The sequence below is a fragment of the Sinocyclocheilus grahami genome, unplaced genomic scaffold (assembly GCF_001515645.1).
Source record: "Sinocyclocheilus grahami isolate Dianchi unplaced genomic scaffold, SAMN03320097.WGS_v1.1 scaffold258.1, whole genome shotgun sequence".
Taxonomy (NCBI): Eukaryota; Metazoa; Chordata; class Actinopteri; order Cypriniformes; family Cyprinidae; genus Sinocyclocheilus; species Sinocyclocheilus grahami.
In genome coordinates this window covers 1,090,778-1,112,431 of record NW_015505437.1, presented here as the reverse complement: position 1 = coordinate 1,112,431, position 21,654 = coordinate 1,090,778, and the positions used below count along the sequence as shown (strand labels likewise).

The window sequence follows — 21,654 nt, the reverse complement described above, 5'->3', positions numbered from 1 at the left end:
TACCAAGCCCAGATTTGACTGTAGACTGAAGTTTAGAGATAAAAGTGTGATTGATTATGTACTTTCATGTCTAATAGATTGAGTTATTGTTTGAAGATAACCGCAGATCACTAGTGACAGATTTGGACACGTGTAAAAGGAGCCGCTGGTTGAGAGAGCCAGGTCAGCGGTTTAACATTCATTTGGTCCTTGGTGATCAGGACAGTCTATTGCAAAATTGGCAATCGCCAAACCCCCAACTCAAGCCCACCCCAAAACACCACCAAAACATTTTCATAAAAGCATCACGAAATACAAGAAACATTCAAATGCATCAATCAGTCAATAATCTGTAAGAAAAGACCTTTGTTTTGAGTATATTCCTTACGGCAGCTCTAGACGAACTCAGTAGAGAAAACACTTTTAAAACTCACTTGGGGGCCGTTTACACGATGCCGTTTTCAACTAAAAATGGAAAACATTTTATGCGTTTTGGGCGTTACATTTGAAAACAGGTATCAAACAGCACATTTAAAAAACAATGATACCATTGTTGTCTGTGTAAACTACAAAAACGTGAAATTGCGATGCAAATTTTATGACGTGTTCGATTTGTTGGCATGCGTGAGTATGTAAGAATGCATATGTGTGCAGGTGCATAGCGTTTCTTTACAAAGTGACATCGCCAACTACTGGCCTGGCATGTATAATACAGCATTTTCAGTCTTGGATCATTTTGACAACGTTTGTATTCAAAACTTAAAAAGAAAAAAACGCCAAGGAAAACATTTCCGTTTTGTCGTGTAAACGTCCCCTCAATGAGATATGCGATAACTACTTCTGCACGCCAAACATTGTACTGAAATTCCTGAGAGCAGCTCTATTCCTGAGTGTTAAACCAATAAAAAAAAGTTAGATTCTTCTCATCTGTTGCTTTCATAGGGAGTTCCTGAAACAGCAGCATTAGCATTTTTGTTTTTTTCCCCCCCAGTATAGTGATATGATTGGTTTTCAAGCGTCGTCCCACCGTTCTCTGCTGTCTCAGTCGGCGCTCCCGGTGGATGTTGGGGAATGACTGCGCTCCACTTTCTCTTCTTTGACACCGCTAGACTTTCCCTGAGACCCCTGAGACGACTGCTGGGCTTTGGCGGGGCAGTTGGCGACCATGTGCGCGACACTTTGGCAGAAATGGCATCTTTTGGGTTGGGGAGGCAACTTGCACTCTTTGGCATGGTGGTCCAGACCGCCACAATTATAACACCTGCGGGACAATTATAATAAGAATTTTCCTTGATCACCATTATGAACAAAATCACTTAAGTGTCTTACAGCAAGGTTGAACTCAAATCCTGTTAAAGTCCAGGATGGGATTTATGGAACTCTGACTTTTAGAACAGTTTTGGGAATATAAAATAGTGATTGAGTGTGTTTCAAACAATCAGAAATCAGGTCATTCTAAAATGTATTTTATGTGAGAATTAATTAGGTTTGTTTCCTAAACAGTCTCGTAACTGGCATGTGCACATCAAATAGACACACAGAATGACTAAAAAAGGGATTCATTTGCCAATAAAAATTGGGTAGTGGCAAATACGCACACAAAGTTTGCATATGTGTTTTTTAGAGTATCATGTTTGATACTTCCAAGCTTTTATGGCTCATATAGTATGATATAGCAGAAAATGGAGCTTATATTCGAGGTGGAAAAACACCTCAATTTTATTCAGAGGCAAAATATGCAATTTGGTGCAGCTGCTGATGCTTATACGTATGTGACCCTGCACCACAAAACCGGTCATAAGGGTCAATTTTTTTAAATTGAGATTTATACATGACTAAATAAGCTGAATAAATAAGCTTTCCATTGATGCATGGTTTGTTATGATAGGACAATATTTGGCCGAGATACAACTATTTGAAAATCTGGAATCTAAATATTGAGAAAATTGCTTTTAAAGTTGTACAAATGAAGTTCTTAGCAATGCATATTACTAATCAAAAATTAAATTTTTATATATTTACAGTCGGAAATTTACCAAATATCTTCATGGAACATGATCTTTTCTTAATATCCTAATGTTTTTGGCATAAAAGAAAAATCGATAATTTTGAACCATACAATGTTTTTTTTTGGCTATTGCTACAAATATACCCCAGCGACTCGAGACAAATATGGACAAAAATAAGATGCCATTCTTGTAATGTAAATCAGTAAGAACTTTATAACAGTAAAACTAAGACTTCTTATATAAAATGCATATCACTCAGTTGTCATTTCCCAATAATGTCTTAGTAAAATGATATTGATATGACTAGTTTTATGATCAAAATGTTATGCAATGCAATGATGACTGAGAGATGAACAAATACATTTTCCTCAAAAGCCTGATGATCATATTTGAGACTCACGTTTGAACATGATTGTTCTAAAAAATGATGTATGGATAATCAAGTAAGTCAAGTAAGTGTTCATCTTGAAATATTACTAACAATATCAAAGTTATACTTATGCTTACTTTATAAAAATCAGTAGATATCAGAGCAAAAAGACATGTGAAGCACTAGCTGAAGGTGGACGTTTGTACAATTATAATAAAAGACCTTTTACTTGATAAAAAGTCTAAACTATCAATCAGACAACACAAAGCATGTAGTATATATTTGATCAGGCCTGTGTATCAAATAGGATGTGTAGGCTTTATAGGGTTAATGTTTGCCATCAGTGTGAGCAAATATTCCAATTTAAATAAAAAATGGCTTTTTTTTGTGTATTTTGAAACATGTTTTCCTGAATGTCCATTCATGCCCAGGCTGTCAGAGTTTACACAGTTATTTAGAGGAGGGCCATGTGCGGAGCTCCCAGTGGCATATGGGTGCCTGGTATGGGGCAGTCGCTGCTGCATTGATGTCCACTCAGCTGAGGTCATGTGGGTGACTGCAGGGCACAGGGGACTTTTGGGGGACACTAGAGTGGCTTCTGGTGGTTTACAGGCACTGACCCGAGGCCTTCATCATGCGACACGGACGGACAGCAGGCCAAGCGTGCAGAAGGCAATGACGGCCTTTGTTTGAAAAAAGCTGCAGCAGCAACCTATGAACTATAACCTCTTGCCGTCCTAGCCCCCAAACACCCCACCCAGTCCCTAAACACATGCAGTTTCCATGGCAATCTTGACCCCTGACCTCTCTCGGGCACCTTCATCTGTTAGCAATTAAATAAACTGCAGCGTTTTCTCCTCTGCATCCTGACTTCAAGCATTCTGCTCTCCCTTGTGAAAAAGGAGTGTGTTTAATTGCACTGAATGTGCACTTGTAGTGTTCTTCAAATCTTAAAAAAACTGTACTTGCAGATAACATTAAAGGAATAAAAGGACACTTAAGTGTACTTAAAATTAGATATTTTCTTATTCCTTAACACACTTATGTACACTTTTTTAAAAGGGCACTTTGTAATAATGTCAAATTAAAAGTTTTTACTTTATGTACATCTTTTGTCATGCTTTAAAGACGTACACTTATTTTGATATGTTGATTAACATATTAAAGCACATGTAAAATACATCATTTCAATTGTAGTGATATATTTGATGTTATATTTAAAATGAATTTATTTTAAATGTGTTGAAATGCCACTTCATCATTATAAATGTGTAATTACAAGTACAGTTAAATACATGACCACATACATGTTTCAATATAAAAGCCCCTTTTTTACACTAACTGCATTTAATATACATTTCAACTATAATGTATTGTTATTTAATTTGATATAACATGCTATTAAGTGTCTGAAAACATTACATTCTTTCTTAAGTGCATTCTTTTACAGTATATCATTTCTGTAATAAGCAGTCTTTTTTAAAGGATTGCAACAGTGTACTTCTTTTTCACAAAGGCTGCTTCAGTAAAACAATGAAGCTCAATGCAGAGAGTCCACTCAAATGAATGAATAACCATGATGGACAGATGTGGTTTTCTTAAAGGGGTAACGTGCTCCGGGGATGTATCGAACGCAAGCCTCGCAAGACCCTTTGAGGATACAACGATCTGATACTGTCAACACAGTGTCTTTCACAGTAATCAGAACGGACTAACTGATGGGCCAAATGATATGCCTCTGACTTCCAATCACACTGAGAGCTGAGAAAGGTTTGTTTTGGTACCATTTGGGAGCAAAAAATGGCATGAAATAAACTCCTCGCTCTATGTATGCAAACAGAACTTTCTTTGATCAAATGTACCATAATTCTGGCATAATGTTTTACTTTTTACAAATCAAATCTAAAACTGCATCCTTGGAGTTAATATTTAAAGTGGCTTTTGGATGTAAATATTGAGTCCTCTTTGTAAACAACAGCCTCAGGATTGGGGGATATCCATCAGGTATAAATGCATCAGTGACCAGGCGTTTTAAACTGTTATTGATCCGGGTCACATCGACAGCCTGTCCATGCAGCCCTAACCCAGGCCAGAGGAGGGGGAAGGGAGGAACTGGTGAAAGAGGTGAGGTGACCAAACCACATTTTTGGAGAGATCAGAGTGAGGGGTTTAAGCTCTTCCTGTGGGCTGATAAAACATACACCCTTTAGCGCTACACACTGATGCTGAAGAAAGACCCACCAAAAGTCTTAAAGGGTTAGTTCACCCAAAAATGAAAATTCTGTCATTAATTACTCACCCTCGTGTTCATCTTCGGAACTGATATTTTTGATGAAATCTGAGGGCTCTCTGACCCTCCCATAGACAGCAAGGTAACTACCACGTTCAAGGTCCAGAAAAGTACCAAGATGATCGACAAAGCAGTCCGTGTGAGATCAGTGGTTCAGCTGTAACGTTACGAAGCTACAAGAATACTTTTTTGCGCAAAGTGAACAAAAATAACGACTTTATTCCACATGTCTGTCTCTACAGTATCATGACATCATTACGCCGGATCTGGGTCAGCGCCAGCGCCGCCACACGCTCGTGTCATGATATTGTCGTGAACGCGCGACCACAAGTGACACAGTACAGACGAAAATGTGGAATAAATTCGTTATTTTTGTTCACTTTGTTACCTTGCTGTCTATGGGAGGGTCAGAGAGCGCTCAGATTTCAACAAAAATATCTTAAATTGTGTTCCGAAGATGAACGAAGGTCTTACGGGTTTCGAACAACACGAGGGTGAGTAATGACAACATTTTCATTTTTGGGTGAACTAACACTTTAAATAAACTGCATTCTGCCACCTCAAGCTAAATTAATGTATACCAAATTACACTGCAACCATGCCTACTGAAAAAATATCAGTTTGACAGTTTCAACTGGACATTGCCTTACACTCAAAGTCATTAAACTACAAGGTGCTTCTTAGTAATAAAGTTGTTACAATCTCAGAAAGAATTTACAAAAGCTATCACTGGGGTGCTACCATTAAAAATATGTACCATTTTGGTAATAAAATGTACACTTTAGGAAATAATATGCAGCCTTTAGGGGTATGGTACAAAGTGTACCTTTAAAAAGGTACTGCTCCAGTGATATTCATATTAAATATTTGAAGTTCAGAATTTAGTTTTACAATTAAAGATTCCATGTCAACATAAGACAAAATAGGACATCTAGTTGCTTCTATGATGTCATAATAAAATTTATTTTTTATTTGACATGAATATGACGTGGAACAGGGTTGACCAGCCAAACAAGGCATTCTAATGGCACAAGACCTAAAATAAAGCTGCTGGATTTCTGTTGATAAGTTAAGAAAGACCCTTGAGTCTTAGTAATGAAGAGGAAACCAGCCTTTTGCCAAATTCCCCAGTTGTAAAAATACTAAATGATATATTTAAATCACCAAATTACTAAAATAAAGCTTTTTAATTGGCATTGATGGGCTCAATGAAGAACCTTTACCATCCAAGAAACCTTTCCATTGTACAAATGGTTCTTCATAGTGGAAAAGGGTCCTTCAGATTCTTAAAATGTTCTTCTCTGATCACTGAAAGGTTCACTGGGGTACCCAAAATGGTTCTTTTAAGACATCAGTGGGAAATCAAAGAGTGTGTAGCTCTGAGATGACTCACCTGTCTCCTTTGGCCCGGCGTTTCTGGACACTCTTGCCTTTGGGTCTCCTCTCACTGCCCAGACAGTGAGCTCCTCCAGGACCCGTCACCCGCAGAGACTCAAGACCCTTGGAGGACTTCTTGAACGTGAATTCAACAGCCTCACCCTCCTTCAGACTGCGGAAACCCTCCATGTGCAGTTTACTCTGAGAGAGACAGATAACGACAGATAAACATTGCCAGTAAGGTCACTAGACCAAATACATATTCATACAGGAGCTCAATTAGCTGCATGCACAAGGCAATAAATTGCTGTTAGGTTTGAAATACAAAACATCTGGTATCATCAGTGTTTGTGTTACTGTGGTCCCAGAGGATCACAGCATTAAAGGAACAGAAGGACTGGAGTCGTGTGGATTATTGTGATGTTTTTATCAGCTGTTTGGTCTCTCATTCTGACTGCACCCATTCACTGCAGAGGATCCACTGCTGAGCAAGTAATGCTACATTTCTCCAAATCTGTTCATCTAAATCTCGGATGGCCTGAGGGGGAGTACATTTCCAGCAAATTTTCTTTTTTGGGTGAACTATTCCTTTAACTAGCTGAGTACATGATGATGTATGTTCTTAGGGGATATGAAAGAGAAAGCGAGTGATTTATGTGTGAAAAACCCAGGCCTTACCATCCCCCGACCCAGGTTACAGCATTCCTGATTCACACACACACACAAACACATCCCCCCACATCACACACAGGTCTCTTAATCCCCCTCACTGACAACTGGGAAGATGCTGTGGGGTCCAGAAAAATTCTTCACATGGTTGCTTGGCTTTAGTGTATCCTGAGGGCGAACATTTTCCCCGTGAAGAATTAGCTCCCGTTGCAGAGTGTAAATGAGCACCTGAACTAATTATTTAAAGGAATAGTTCACCCATCATTTACTCACACTCATGCCATTCCAAACCCAAATGCCTTTCTCTTTTCTATGGACAATAACACAAGGAATTCTTAAAGTCAGCATTAAATGAAAATCTTGTCTGATCATCAACTGTTTTCTAAATGCATGTTATTATTCTTATTGTAATCGATTCATCCATGCATGCTTTTTATATTTTTTGACATTGTTATTTTTAAACAAAAAGTGACAACCCTTTATAACTCGCATTCACATCTGCCTCTAGTTTTTGAATTCATCGCTCACATCTCAAAGTAACAATTGAAGCTTAAACCCAGTTCCCACTCTACCTTTTTCCCCTCCCTTTTTTGATTTTCCATTGCACTTGGATATATATCTGGTCACAATATATATAGACCAGACCAGTCTCTATTTCCATTTAATCGTGACTTTTTAAGACTCATGGAAGTGTAGCTTTCTGGCTTCAAAATGAAAATGGCAATGGTAGAGCATGCTGCTAGCAACTCCAAGGTCATGGGTTTGATTCCTTGGAAATGCATGAACTGCTTAAATGTATACCTTGAATGCAATGTAAGTCGCTTGGGATAGAAATATCTGCTAAATGCATAAATGTAAATAGGATGCACAAATACATTACAAGTATATCATTAGTTAATGAGAAAAGTAGCAATGTCTAATTTAGTTTTTTTTTTTTTTATCAGAAAGTCAGGTCTTTTCAATTTATTTGCTCATCAGATTCACAAAACTGGTCTGAATGATTTGCTCACAAAATTCAGTTCATCACACAAAGCTATCATGTGGCTTGGGAAGATTTGCATGGACATATTTATGTTCTTTTTGAAGTTTGAAAGCCTCAGTCCCTATTTATTGTCATTGCATGCATTGAATAGAGAGACTAGCATAATCCTCAGAAAATTCACCTTTTGTGTTCAACAAAAGAAAAAGATAATCATGTTTGGAACAAGATGAGTTGGGTATATGACAGTTTCATTTCATGGTGAACTATTCCTTTAACAGAAAGCCTTTTAAAGGCAATACTCACAGACAACTAATGCTACCGTGCACTTTACAGTATCCTATTCATCTGCCAACAAACAATGGCAGTGATGCGATGTCATGCAGCAAATGCATTGCAGACCTAATTGTGTTGATAGAACTGATAAAAAATGTAAATGTGGGCTTTTTACTTTTGGATAAAAGCATCTGCCAAATGCATAAATGGTGATGAACACAATCAGTGAATGTAGAGATTATAGAAATTATATTTTGCATACGACCATTAAGATTTTAAACACTGTTTCCATGACCGTGAACTGCATTTTTATCTCCCGCCTCCAACTGTAAGTAGCCTACAGTTATGTAAACATAGCATTTTCTTTACTGTAATGCAGAAAATATGATGTAGGCTACATCTGTATTAGGCGTTGTGAGTAATATTTAACTGATGCTGTATATCAGTTAGAGTTTATGCAGCATAGCTTATTGTCAACATTCTGCTGAAAACTGAGAATGAAGGAGACATCTTTATTATTCCACTTCTCCTGAATGTTTTATATATTATTTTAAGAAATAAGACCAATGTATCAAACACACTCTTGGTGGATCATCAGGTTTGGCCTTAGAGGATTAGTATGACAGATCTTCTTACTGAAGTGATGTAAAAGGCCCCGCTGGAGCCGAAGAGGATCTATCGTTGTGTATGTTTTTTGGAAACATCATTGGTTACAACTATGTTGTGGCAGATGCAGTGTTCCCTTTCAAGTACTTCCATTGTGTGTCGGTCAAAGTGACCATTAACCTATTTCCCTAGACACGTGTGACCCCCCAACCCCCAACCCCCAACTTCCCTTCCTCCCACCGACGTCCCCCTGATGCTCCGAGGCATCTTTTAAAGCTCTCCCTACAGTAAAAACCCTATGAAGCGAGCATGTTCACGGGATCTGTACTGTATGGACATGCATGATCCATTCGTAACAGTCACACAGGTGATGGAGAAATCACAAGCAAGCAGGTTGTGACATAATAGGAAGCAAAAGTCCACAAAGAAAGAAAGGATCTGTCACGCTCTCTTTCTTTTGTCTGCTCTCACAAAGAGCAGTGGAGTTAATGTTGTGTAGCTGAGGCCCGCTGTCATGACCAAATGCGTGTGCAGCACGTGGATCATAAATGAATGTGACGATGGACCGATATATAGGCCTGGACAAGAGCTGATCACTCCCCATTGGGTCGGTTCCTAACTTGTCAATGTAAATTGGATATTTTGGGTTTTTAATTGAGTTTAGTAATAATGTGTTAAATAAATGTTCATTTAACCTCAATTTTGCATATGCATAATTAAGTTGTATTCCAAAAATAATGGTATTACATCAGCCATCTTGCATTGGCTACTGAAAACCCCAATCAACCACTTTACAACACTTTAGTTTGCTCAGTGGTCACTGACAGACCAACAACAACACAGAAAATGTACTACATGCCCAGTACTACTCTGAATCTACTGTTTAAGAGAACACTGGGATTGTGATGTGTTAAATGTGCCAAATTATAGTAAATGAAGTTGCAAATTTAGTAGGTTTCTGAGACACAAATTGCCAGCCAGTTGGTCACCTCAACAAAAACCAGCTCCTAAATGTTACTTCAATAGAATACACGTATCTGTCTAATGACTTTATGGCAGGAAACAAGATTAAAGGCATCTTCCTTGAAGGTGCAAGTGCTGACAGGCCAGACTATTGTTTTAAGACATGACACTTACATGGGAATTGAGAGGTAAAGGGGAGAACTACTAACCACACCAGAGTGGACGAATGCAATTCCTGCAGAAGTTCAAACACTTTGTCTGGGAAGTGATGCTGTTTGACTAGTGTTTGGACATTCATTAAAAGATTGTTTCAGCCATTTAAGCAATTTTGACTTTCAGATGTTGGCTTTCCAAATGGGAAAGAGGTAAATGCAAATAAAAGTTGGAATAGCATGCTGCAGAGATGACGTATTTTTGTAGGCCAAAACCCAAAACGAGTAAGCACTTCCAGGTCCATCATCCTTAAAGGAACACTCCACTATTTTTACCGTTTTCCAATCCATTCAGCCGATCTCCGGGTCTGGCGGTAGCACTTTTAGCTGTAGCTTAGCATAGATCATTGAATCTGATTAGACCGTAAGCATCTTGCTCAAAAATGACCAAAGAGTTTCTATATTAGTCCTATTTAAAACTTGACTCTTCATACGCCAGAATGAGAGTGACTCTTTGGTCATTTTTGAGCGAGATGCTAACGGTCTAATCCGATTCAATGATCTATGCTAAGCTACAGCTAAAAGTGCTACCGCCAGACCCGGAGATCGGCTGAATGGATTTGAAAACGGTAAACTAAACTGTTTAACTCTAGGGGAGTTGGAAAACGCCTGAAATGAGGTCTGTGGTGTGCATCAGTGTTTCTGCAGGTTTTATGACTTTTTAAAGCCCAAATTGAAGGAATAAATTGAAATACATCAAACGTTTTCTAAATGTAAATGTCACACAATCAGTTGTTTTATAAACATCTCAAAATTTGAAAATACAACTTCCTACGGATAACAATTAGTTTTTAATTCATTCTACAAAAAAAACCAAAAAAACGTAAAGATTGATCAGCTCTGCTGCCAACCACTAGAATATAGACAACTTTTACTGCAAAAAATTATGACATTCTTCCTTTTTGTATTTGTCTTTTTTTCCAGTGCAAATATCTAAAGATACTTTAACTGATATACATTTACTTGGGAAGCTAAATGACATAAGTCTTGTTTTTCTATAAAACTGATCAAAATGAAGTTTATGATTAAAAAGAACAAATGTCCACCGACTGACTTTTATTTAAAACAACTTAATTCAAAGGGAAAATAAGTTTCCATATACCCATTTACAGATATTTGTTCTTTTTTTTTTTTTTCAATTTCCATTTGAAAACAAGACAAAAATACTAAGGGAGATATTAACTTTAGCAATGCATGCAACATTGCCAGGACTTTATCAATTTAAGATTTGCTGCTCTGATTTAAGACGTATTGAAGGCCTTCATTTGTGGAAGTGTGAATTTTAAAAAACTTTTTAAGACCTTTTTAAAACCTGCAGAAACCCTCAAACTCAAGATATTTTCATACTTTTTCTGTATATTTTTTATTACTATTGTTATTTATAAGTTATTGTCTATTCTCTCTTTTTATGTATGTCTGCACTTTGTATTTTCTGTACCGGAAGCTCCTAACACCAAGACAAATTGCTTGTGTGTGTGTGTGTGAACACACTTGGCAATAAAGCTGATTTCTGATGTTTTATTCTATGACATAAAATACATCAGTAATACCCGCTTGTTATAAAACAGCTAAATATGACTACACTCTAAAAAATGCTGGGTTAAATGCAACCCAGTGCTGGGTAAAATAGGGACAAACCCAGCAATTGGGCTGGTTTGACCCAGCGGTTGGGTTAAATGTTCAACCCAACCTTCTGGGTAGTAACCCAACCACTGGGTCAAAACAACCCAATTGCTGGGTTTGTCCCTATTTTACCCAGCACTGGGTTGTATTTAACCCAGCATTTTTTAGAGTGTACAGCCTCATTGTGTTTATAATCTAGCTATTCAGGTTGTGTTGATTTGTAATGATTATCTTAATGAACAAAATGTTTCTGTGAGTAAGAATCGTTTGTTGGTCACAGAGCTTGTTTTCTGCAATAATCCAAAATCAGATTTTTACTCGAAATGACTTGATATTCACATGTTTCTCAACACTACACACACCTGATGGACAAACACGTCGACTGGAGTTTCTAAAGGCACACCATCTCTTGTGCTCATGGACAGGAATCCGAAACCCATCCGAACATTGAACCACTTGCACACACCCACTCCGTGGTACGACTGAGGGTCTTCCTCTGCGGCCTGCCCCTCCTCCTCCTCTGTTTTACAGCCTCCTGCAAAACCATTCACATTTACCATCACTGGTTTTACAAGAGAAAATAATATACACGCAGGCATGTATTCAAAGGTGACATTTAAAAATTCGAATGTAACAGAAACATACATTCGAAACTTGCATTATGAAATAATTGCCGCCAAACTGACAGACCGAACAGTAGTTGTTTTAAATTATTTTCACAATAAATCCGCGCCATTGGCTATTCAAACGTTTCACTTGAACTTTATTTCAATGTTTTAAATAGAATAAATATCTGGTTAGTCGTCTCTTGCAGTTTTGTAGCAAATAACTACAAATAAAAAGGTTTTAAAACACATTTCTGTATATTTACAATTAAAGCGTTTAGCCTCTATTGCAGCTTGGAAAGCATAACAGTGTAGTATCTACTACTCTCTCCATGTATCTTGCAAGTATTATTTTAATTATAATTTTTTTAATTGAAAAAAAGGCAACGAATTAAATTCACCCAGTTACGAAATGCCTTGTTATGTGTTGATAAAAAATTATTATTATATTTTTTAAAAACAATTCAGTTTTTATTTCAATAAATAAATATCAGAACATAAGGCAAAGCTGGGAATAATTAATAGGCTTATATAATTTTAAAAACCAATTCATTTAACTCGTTTCAATGGCAGGCCGTGCTAGTTCTTTACTCGTACTTTCTGCTACTTCACTTTGATAGTCCTGGTGTAAAACTGAACCCATGTTGAGCTGAATGAAATCCACGCGCTCGGTTTCCTTCCCTTCTGCGACCAGCGCGGGACTAAAACCTTCCTCAAGTCTCATGAAAGCAAAGTAACGCGAGTAAAACAGAGGAACTCCACGATACCTCACTTACACGCGTACACGAGGGAGTGGGGGTCAGACACGGAGAAGAAGAAACCTGAAGACAATGCGTGGTGGACCCCCAACCCCCGCGTCTCCTAAACAAGCAACACCTTGATGTAGACTACCTTCATGAAGAGGACCAGAACTTCCAAAAACAAATGACATACCCTCAGCCATGGGCTCCTTCCTCTATGCTTTTCTCCTGATGTCCAGTGAGGGATGTTTGCGTTAAATCTGGGTTCTCCAGGTGATCTCTCGGTGTTTCGGTGACTGCTCTGAACTGATGATGCTTCTCATGCTCGACCCCCTCTCTCTCCCTGTTTCGGTCAAGTCCACGTGATTCCCAATCACTCTCCCCTCCAGGACCTTTAAAGTGGCATAACAATCTGACGTGTTCAGAATGCTACATGTAAAGATTACTCAGGCTATATGCTACTGCTCCCATAGAGCTAATCCTTATTATACATAAATAAATAAATAAATAAACAAACAAAATGTATTTATTTGTATGGGCGAATGGTTGATTCTGGGGACATCTGCTGGATAAATGCATGAAAATGCAATAAAAAGACCATCAAAATCGTACAAAAACGTCCAAAATGCTACAGAATTTACTGGCATATATTTTTAATCATTAATATCTTGAAACTTTATATGATTAATATACTTCATTTTTTTAATAATAAAGCGTCTTTTCAGTTTTGTTACCAAAGGTCTCTAATAAAATATATATTTTTGTCTAGATAAATAAAAAGCAGGTTTATGGTTTTATATCTCTATGATATGGCTATGCTTTTATTTCGTCTATGAACAAAAAAGCAAACGTAACTGTGCTAATCATGAAGCACTATACCAGGCTTGTTTGACTAATTAACACAACTTCTCGACTCTTTGTTATTTGAAATTATGCATAGGAGTATTTTACCAGTATCATATCACAATGTATGCGGCACTAATATACTAATCAAATGTTCTGTAACTGTACGTTTGGAAGCATTTCTACTTTATTTAATTACATTTGAAATATAACACTGACACGACTCTAACATCATTTCTCTAGAGTCTAGATTTTTATATTTTGTATGTCTCCCTGTAACAAAATTTTGAGTTGTGCCTCAGGACAGACAAGTATTATGAGAGAAATTCTTAGTTATCTGAAGATAACAGGAGTAGAAAGTAGAATTTAAATTTCATATTAATACTACTTTTTTTCTTCTTCTTCCTCTTAATGCTTCACACTCCAGTTCAGTTGGTGGCGGTAATGCACCATAAGTTGGCTTGTCAACCGCCATTAAATCGTACAAGAAGAAGAAGAAGCAGGACGTGAGCAGCTGTTATTTTTGGTTTATTTTTTTTATTATTATTCCTGTTATTTTTCTCAGCCAGACTTTTGTTCCACACTCCAGTCCAGCAGGTGGCGGTAAAGCACCCATTAGCTGGTTTGCCAAACCGCCAAAAACACTTAAGAAGAAGAAGAAGTGAGCAGCTGAACATCACATGCTGGTGTGTGTTGTTTAGATGGGGTGCATTTTTGGATAATCTTTATCAAGCCTTGCTTTTGAAGAGCAATAGTTGTAAGTTTCTTTCTCTACTTGCGTTGGGTGACATGTGTTTTTGACATTAATGTGTAAAGTGGTTAAGACGTTGTCTTTTATACACATAGCATGCTATCTTAAGCTTTTTCAATGCAAATCGTAAATATTTTTGGAGATATATAAAAGTCTATTTTAATATGCAAATGTGAGTAATATTGACACGATTCTTGTAACCTGTATATTGTAATTTGTGTTATCTGAACAGGTTTAGTCATGAGACTAACTAGAGATTGTATTTTTCCTTCAGTGTCAGGTCTATTGTAGAGTTCGGACATCAAGCTGAAATTGAAACTTCCATTTCTCGAATTTATAACTGATGGAGTTTAACTTGCTGTCAGACTTAGGAAAGTTAAACATGAGAACAGTATACCTATAGTAAGCCATTCTTGTCACTAGGAACCTACTTCAAGCTTGTGTGTTTTTCAATTATATTTTGTTAAATGTCATGTTAATTAGGCTAAAACTTGGACAATGTCAGCGTTAAGCGTAATTGAACTGTTGGATGTTCCCTCAGGCATCATGTTGCCATTATCAAAGCCACTGGAAGGCAAGCCTGCAACCTTTAGCCCAAAAACAGTGCAATGGGGCTGGTGCTAACACTGCGGCTTTGGCAGTACACAGGGAAGGAGACCAGAGGCCATTGTAGGATTAGCTTTGTTTTGTATGAGGTGCTTTACATGATCCAAGTCAGCCATTGTGCTTTTTCCCAATCTCTCAATAATAAGACAACCTCTGGCCGTTATCCACCTTAGTTTCCAGTGCAGAAGCAAGCTATTTTCTGCGAATGTGCGAGACTTCTGATTCATTACCCGCTACAGGGAAACATCCAGAAGAATACCCAAGTACAGTAAATGGTCAAATTGTATGCACTACAAATGAATGTGTTTATAATTAAGACAACACATTAATATAATATAGTAAAACAAATACCAGTTTGCAGTTTCAAGCAGCGTAACTAGCTGTTTTGTACAGCTAAAATGAACTGGAAGTGAATGACACTGGAAGCCAGACACATTACATTTACAAATGTTTCACTTACATAAATGCTTAAATGTGTAATAATAATAATAATAATAATAAAAAACACTCAGTAACTGATGTATTGTTGATTTGGGCAGATCTGCTTCTTCCACACAGATATTCATGTTCAGCGAAGCTCTTTCCACAACAATCACACATTCAGCAATTCACTAATACATGCTGGAATATTTCCATCAGTTCACAAGTGCAGACGCGCATCAAAACATCAGGAAGAGCTGAAATCTGCAAAGACTGAGTTTCTTAAAGAGGACAGAGAGATGATGAGAGATCCAGAACCCTGCAGAATGAAACGCACTGAAGAACAAACAGGTTGGTGTTTACTAGTGAAAGAGACTAACTAGTGAGAGACGGCATTGACCTCGTGTATAATTCACTGGTCGCAGTGATTTTGCCAAGTAAGACATGTTCCTGGATCAACATTACTGTCAAAACACTCAGTAACTGATGTATTGTTGATTTGGGCAGATCTGCTTCTTCCACACAGATATTCATGTTCAGCGAAGCTCCTTCCACAACAATCACACATTCAGCAATTCACTAATACATGCTGGAATATTTCCATCAGTTCACAAGTGCAGACGCGCATCAAAACATCAGGAAGAGCTGAAATCTGCAAAGACTGAGTTTCTTAAAGAGGACAGAGAGATGATGAGAGATCCAGAACCCTGCAGAATGAAACGCACTGAAGAACAAACAGGTTGGTGTTTACTAGTGAAAGAGACTAACTAGTGAGAGACGGCATTGACCTCGTGTATAATTCACTGGTCGCAGTGATTTTGCCAAGTAAGACATGTTCCTGGATCAACATTACTGTCCAAAAATACAGACTTAACCCAATCCCCACCCCTAAACCTAACCTTACCCATCATTTATTCCTAAAATCAGTGGGAAATGATAGCTGATTAGCACCTACTCCTGATTGTAAGCCTAAAACTGACATTTCCTGAAAAGTTATCTCTTAATTCTGATTGGTTGATTGGAATGATGTTCCAGGATCAACAAGGATGTTGATCCAGCAACATGTTGTACTTGGTCAAATCACACTCACCATAATTCACTGGTGAGAAAACATTACAGTACAAAGTACAGTACATAATATTACAACAATGACACCTTCCATTCTCGCTCAGTCTGCAATAACATAATAAATGATAACATATCGTGTCTGCGTGAAAGGTGCGCAGAAAAATGCAAATACATACATTGACAGGCAGGTATCCTAATGTTTGGACCGAATAATCTGATTGGTCGAACATTTGATGTATTTACGATATAAATTCTCAAGCACTCTCTGGCTTGTGTTTATACCTGCTGCACATTTCAGAAGCGTCCAGAAGTGGCTCTTTGTGCTGCTTTGCTAAAGATATGCTCCTAGTCTAATTTTGATGGACGCCTCGTCCAAGCTGCACATAATTAGATAATTTATGTATTTTAACAGCTGCATGCCTTTTATCGTTGTCATTCATAACTAGATAGGTAGAACCCCTCCCCCCCCCCTTTGGTCAGATTAGCCTACACTTCCTTAATAGCTTAAACACAGACTTTTAACTGCAATATCACTGTTTCTGTCACTGCAACTTCCCAAACAGGCAAACACACACACAAAATGAAATTTTGGTCTTTCTGCCTGATGAAAAAATGCATTAAAAACACACCTTCATATTTCAGAGAATGTAGTTAATATTTGCGTAATTTATGATTTAATCCCGCAATTAATCTAAATGTTTATTTTATTACCCGACCCGCAGATTATCCGCAGTGCCTGCAGATTTAACTGATCGCTGCATCACTACAGCTGACATTAAAAAAATGCTTGATCAGCTCGGTTTCTGGAAAGAATATCTAGTACCATTAATGGCTAATTCTGAGAAACATTATTACTCAGGCAGTAGTTGGAAGATGTTCAATAACAAAACACCAATAAAGATGATATATCTTTGTGACCCTGGACCACAAACCAGTCACGAGGTTCATTTTTTGTTAAATTGAGATTTTTACATAATCTGAAAGCTGAATAAATAAGTGTTCCATTGATGTATGGTTTGTTAGGATAGGACAATATTTGGTCGAGATACAACTATTTGAAAATCTGGAATCTGAGGATGCAAAAAAACAACAACTAAATTCTGAGAAAATTAAGTTTTTAGCAATGCATATTACTAAACAAAAATTACATTTTGATATATTTACAGTAGGAAATGTACAAAATATCTTCATGGAACATGATCTTTAATTAATATCCTAATGATTTTTGGCATAAAAGAAAAATCGATAATTTTGACCCATATAACATATTTTTGGCTATTGATGCAAATATACCCCAGCGACTTAACACTGCTTTTATGCTCCAGGGTCACATTTATAAAATGTGCATAACATGCATATTTTAGGAGAATACTACAAATATTACATATAAACGTACATCTAACAAAATAAAACATAAATGAGTAACATTAATGAGTAAATACATGAATATATCATGAGGATTAATATAAGAAGCATAAATTATTTAAAAAATAATCAATCATAAATGAATACATTGATATGAAAATCTCGAAATATATAAGAACATCGATTATTTGGATACATCACTGATGGTCATAAAGCAAATAATAAGGGACACTTTCTATGAACTGGGTCTTTTTTTTTTCCCTCAATAAAACTTGTTAGATGATTGTGTAATTGATCAAACATAATAGTCTCTCCCTATAGAGACATGGGATTTGTGCCAATAATGTTTTAAAAATAATAATTTGAAAATCAATGCACCTCATTCTTGGAAAGTTTCGACAACATAATTTATGAAAATGCATCAAAATTACCAAAATTTTGTAACGCAATTGTCCACTTTCTGCGGTTATATCAAGGTTCATTTTTATGTCCTTTCACTTGTCTCTTTTTAATGAGTTGCTCACAAATGAACGGTTTTTACTTTGATTTCAGAGTTGATTGAAGAAAACGAGGAGAAAGAAGAATTGAGTGAATTTGAGGAGGAACGTCATGTTAAAACTAGTGGCTTTCAAACCAAACAGAAAGATTTAAAGAAAAGAAGAGCCAAGAAATCTTTCACCTGCACTCAGTGTGGGAAGACTTTGACTAACAAACGTCATCTTGAGCTTCATATGAGAGTTCATACTGGAGGGAAGCTGTATGCATGTGATCAATGCGGCAACACATTTTTGAGGGCTTCAGTCCTGAAGAAACACCTGAACGTTCATACAAAGGAGAAGCCACATTCATGTCATTTGTGTGGGAAGAGTTTTTCATGTCTACAACATTTAAAAGAACATCAGAAAATACATACTGGTCTGAGAGAGTACATGTGCTTTGAGTGTGAAAAGACTTTTACGTCAGCAAAGTGTTTAAAACAGCACCAGAAGATCCACACTGGAGAGAAACCATACAAGTGTTCACACTGTGACAAGAGATTCAATCGGTCAGGACATGTGAAAATACACGAGATGATTCACACTGGAGAGAAACCGTACACATGTGATCGGTGCGGGAAGAGTTTCACACTAAAAGCACACCTCACTGCACATACGAGAGTTCACACTGGAGAGAAACCATTCACTTGTGATCAATGTGGAAAGTGTTTCGCGCAATCAGCAAAACTTAGGGAGCACGTGAATATCCACACTGGAGAGAAACCATTCACTTGTGATCAATGTGGAAAGTGTTTCGCGCAATCAGCAAAACTTAGGGAGCACGTGAATATCCACACTGGAGAGAAACCATTCACTTGTGATCAATGTGGAAAGTGTTTCGCGCAATCAGCAAAACTTAGGGAGCACGTGAATATCCACACTGGAGAGAAACTGTACCCATGTGATCAATGCGGCAAAACATTTTTGTGGGCGTCAGTCCTGAAGAAACACCTGAACGTTCATACAAAGGAGAAGCCACATACATGTACTTTGTGTGGAAGGAGTTTTTCACTTCTACATCATTTAAAAGAACATCAGAAAATACATACTGGTGTGAGAGAGTACATGTGCTTTGAGTGTGAAAAAACATTTACTTCGGCATACTGTTTAAAACTGCACGAGAGGATCCACACTGGAGAGAAACCATACAAGTGTTCACACTGTGACAAGAGATTCAATCAGTCAGGAATCCTGAAAGCACACGAGAGGATCCACACCGGAGAGAAACCTTACAAGTGTTCACACTGTGACAAGAGATTCAATCAGTCAGGAATCCTGAAAGCACATGAGAGGATCCACATTGGAGAGAAACCTTATCACTGCACTGCATGTGGGAAGAGTTTTAGTCAATCATCTTCTCTACACAATCATACAAAAAGCATTCACAGTAAGTAGATCCAGGACTTTCAGGTCTGTTGCTGTGTCCTCACCAAATATGACACACTAATGCATCAACCCATAAAAACATCATCTGGATAAATCACAGAAACATTATCTAAAGTTTTCATAGTGAATATAGCTCATCTTCAAAACCAGCAGATTCAACTGTGAGATTCAGATCAACTCAAAGATGAGTTCCTCCCCAAAGAACTATACTAAATAATATCATTGTGCTTTCTTTTAAGTTTCATATTGTTTTCAATTGTCTTAAAATGCATATGTGTCACTAGTAGTTTGCTTACTCTTTAACGTAGAAGAAATGTAGAAGTTGACAAACTGTTCTCGTTCAGGAAGCTGAAGAAGAGGCTGTAACACTTTTAAGAGAGACTGAGATTTAGTTTTATTTGTTCTTTGTTTCTTAAACCACTAGTTATTCTCCTTCAATGACATATTTAGAAACTTTTAGCACAGATGCAAGATATACTGTCATGTAGCTTTGTACCTGATCCTTCTGTGCTTCTCTTGTAAGTAAGGATGGTACCTGAACCCGATATTAAACGGGCTCTGGGGCTAAATTATGAAAGACCGTAGTCATGATAAGCTCTGATGCTATCGGTTCTGCTTCCAGTACTGGAGAAATTAAGTAAATTAAATTAAATACCAGACTGGTATTATATAAAAACATGGACGTATTGTCCGTGATGTCACCCGTAGGTTTCTGAAGAGCGTTTTTGAAGCTCAAAGTGGGCGGAGCCAGCCGTTGCCATCTTGGCAGCGCGTCACTCCCGGATAATCGAAAATGGGCAAAGAGGCGCTTGGTAAATACACTTACAATTTACACACGTGGTCAGAATTGTTGGTACCCTTGGCAGATATGATCAAAGAAGGCTGTGAAAATAAATCTGCATTGTTAATCCTTTTGATCTTTTATTTAAAAAAATCACCAAAATCTAACCTTTCATTGGAGAATAAGAATTTAAAATGGGGGGGGGAGTATCATTATGAAATATATATATATTTTTTTCCAAATACACGTCGGACACAATTACTTGTACCCCTATAAATTCTTATGAGTAAAATATATCTGTAATATATTCCCATTCATATTCACAATTATGGATAATTTCATGTTCATAATCACTCATTTTCTAGGGTTCAGGCCAGGGAACTGCGATGGCCATGGCAGAAGCTTCATTTTGTGCTCAGTGACCCATTTTTGTGTTGGTTTTGGCTCATTGTCCCGATGGAAGCCCCAACCATGGTCCATCATAATATTTCTTACAGAGGCAGTCAGGTTTAGGTTTTTTATCTGTTGGTAGAATCCATGATGCCATGCATCTGAACAAGACGTCCAGGGCCTCCGGCAGAAAAACAGGCCCACAACATTAAAGATCCAGCAGTATATTTAACCGTGGCCATGGGGTACTTTTTATCCGTTTGCACCAAACTCATCTTTTTTTTTTGTTTCATCTGACCATAGTAGCCAGTGCCATTTGAAGTTCCAGTCGTGTCTGACAGACAGCTGAATATGCTGGAGTTTGTTTCTGGAGGAGCGAGGAGAATTTTTCTTGAAAGACTCCCGAACAACATGTGGTGATGTAGGGGCTTTCTGACCCCAAGACTCAACTAATCTCTGCGATTCTCCAGCTGTGATCCTTGGAGAGTCTTTGGTCACTCAAAGTTTGCATTAGGACGATCTAGACACACGTCCTCTTCCAGGCAGATTTGTAACATCTTTAGTTGATTGGAACTTAATTATTGCTCTGATGGTGGAAGTCTTTAGCGTATTTCTTATAGACACTTTCTATTTTGTGAAGCTCAACAATCTTGTTCTGTACATCGGAACTATATTCTTGGGTATTACTCATTGTGATAGATGATTAAGGGAATTTGGTTGGACTTCCTCATGTTTATAATCCTGTAGAACAGGAAGGCATGGCTGGACAATTTCATGATCTTAGTCACCCTGGTGTGCTAAAAAATTTAA

General features: G+C 37.5%; 2 protein-coding genes across 3 annotated transcripts; one reads left to right on the top strand and one right to left on the bottom strand.

Moving 5' to 3' along the window:
- Positions 1-1,020: 1,020 nt before the first annotated feature.
- Positions 1,021-11,913, bottom strand: lin28aa (lin-28 homolog Aa). The gene is made up of 3 exons (XM_016290388.1): positions 11,716-11,913; positions 6,042-6,226; positions 1,021-1,240 (listed from the first exon to the last, which is right to left on the bottom strand). Exons 1-3 carry the CDS (start codon positions 11,911-11,913, stop codon positions 1,021-1,023), a joined length of 603 nt encoding a protein of 200 aa, XP_016145874.1.
- A 3,729-nt stretch (positions 11,914-15,642) lies between these two features.
- On the top strand, positions 15,643-20,319 carry LOC107598927 (gastrula zinc finger protein XlCGF57.1-like). 2 transcript variants are annotated; one of them, XM_016290370.1, is made up of 2 exons: positions 15,643-15,669; positions 18,304-20,319. In XM_016290370.1, exons 1-2 carry the CDS (start codon positions 15,645-15,647, stop codon positions 19,680-19,682), a joined length of 1,404 nt encoding a protein of 467 aa, XP_016145856.1. In that variant the 5' UTR covers positions 15,643-15,644; the 3' UTR covers positions 19,683-20,319. The 2 variants fall into 2 exon arrangements, with proteins under 2 accessions (XP_016145856.1, XP_016145855.1); XM_016290369.1 differs by lacking the exon at positions 15,643-15,669 and adding an exon at positions 16,009-16,057.
- The last annotated feature ends 1,335 nt before the right edge of the window (positions 20,320-21,654 follow it).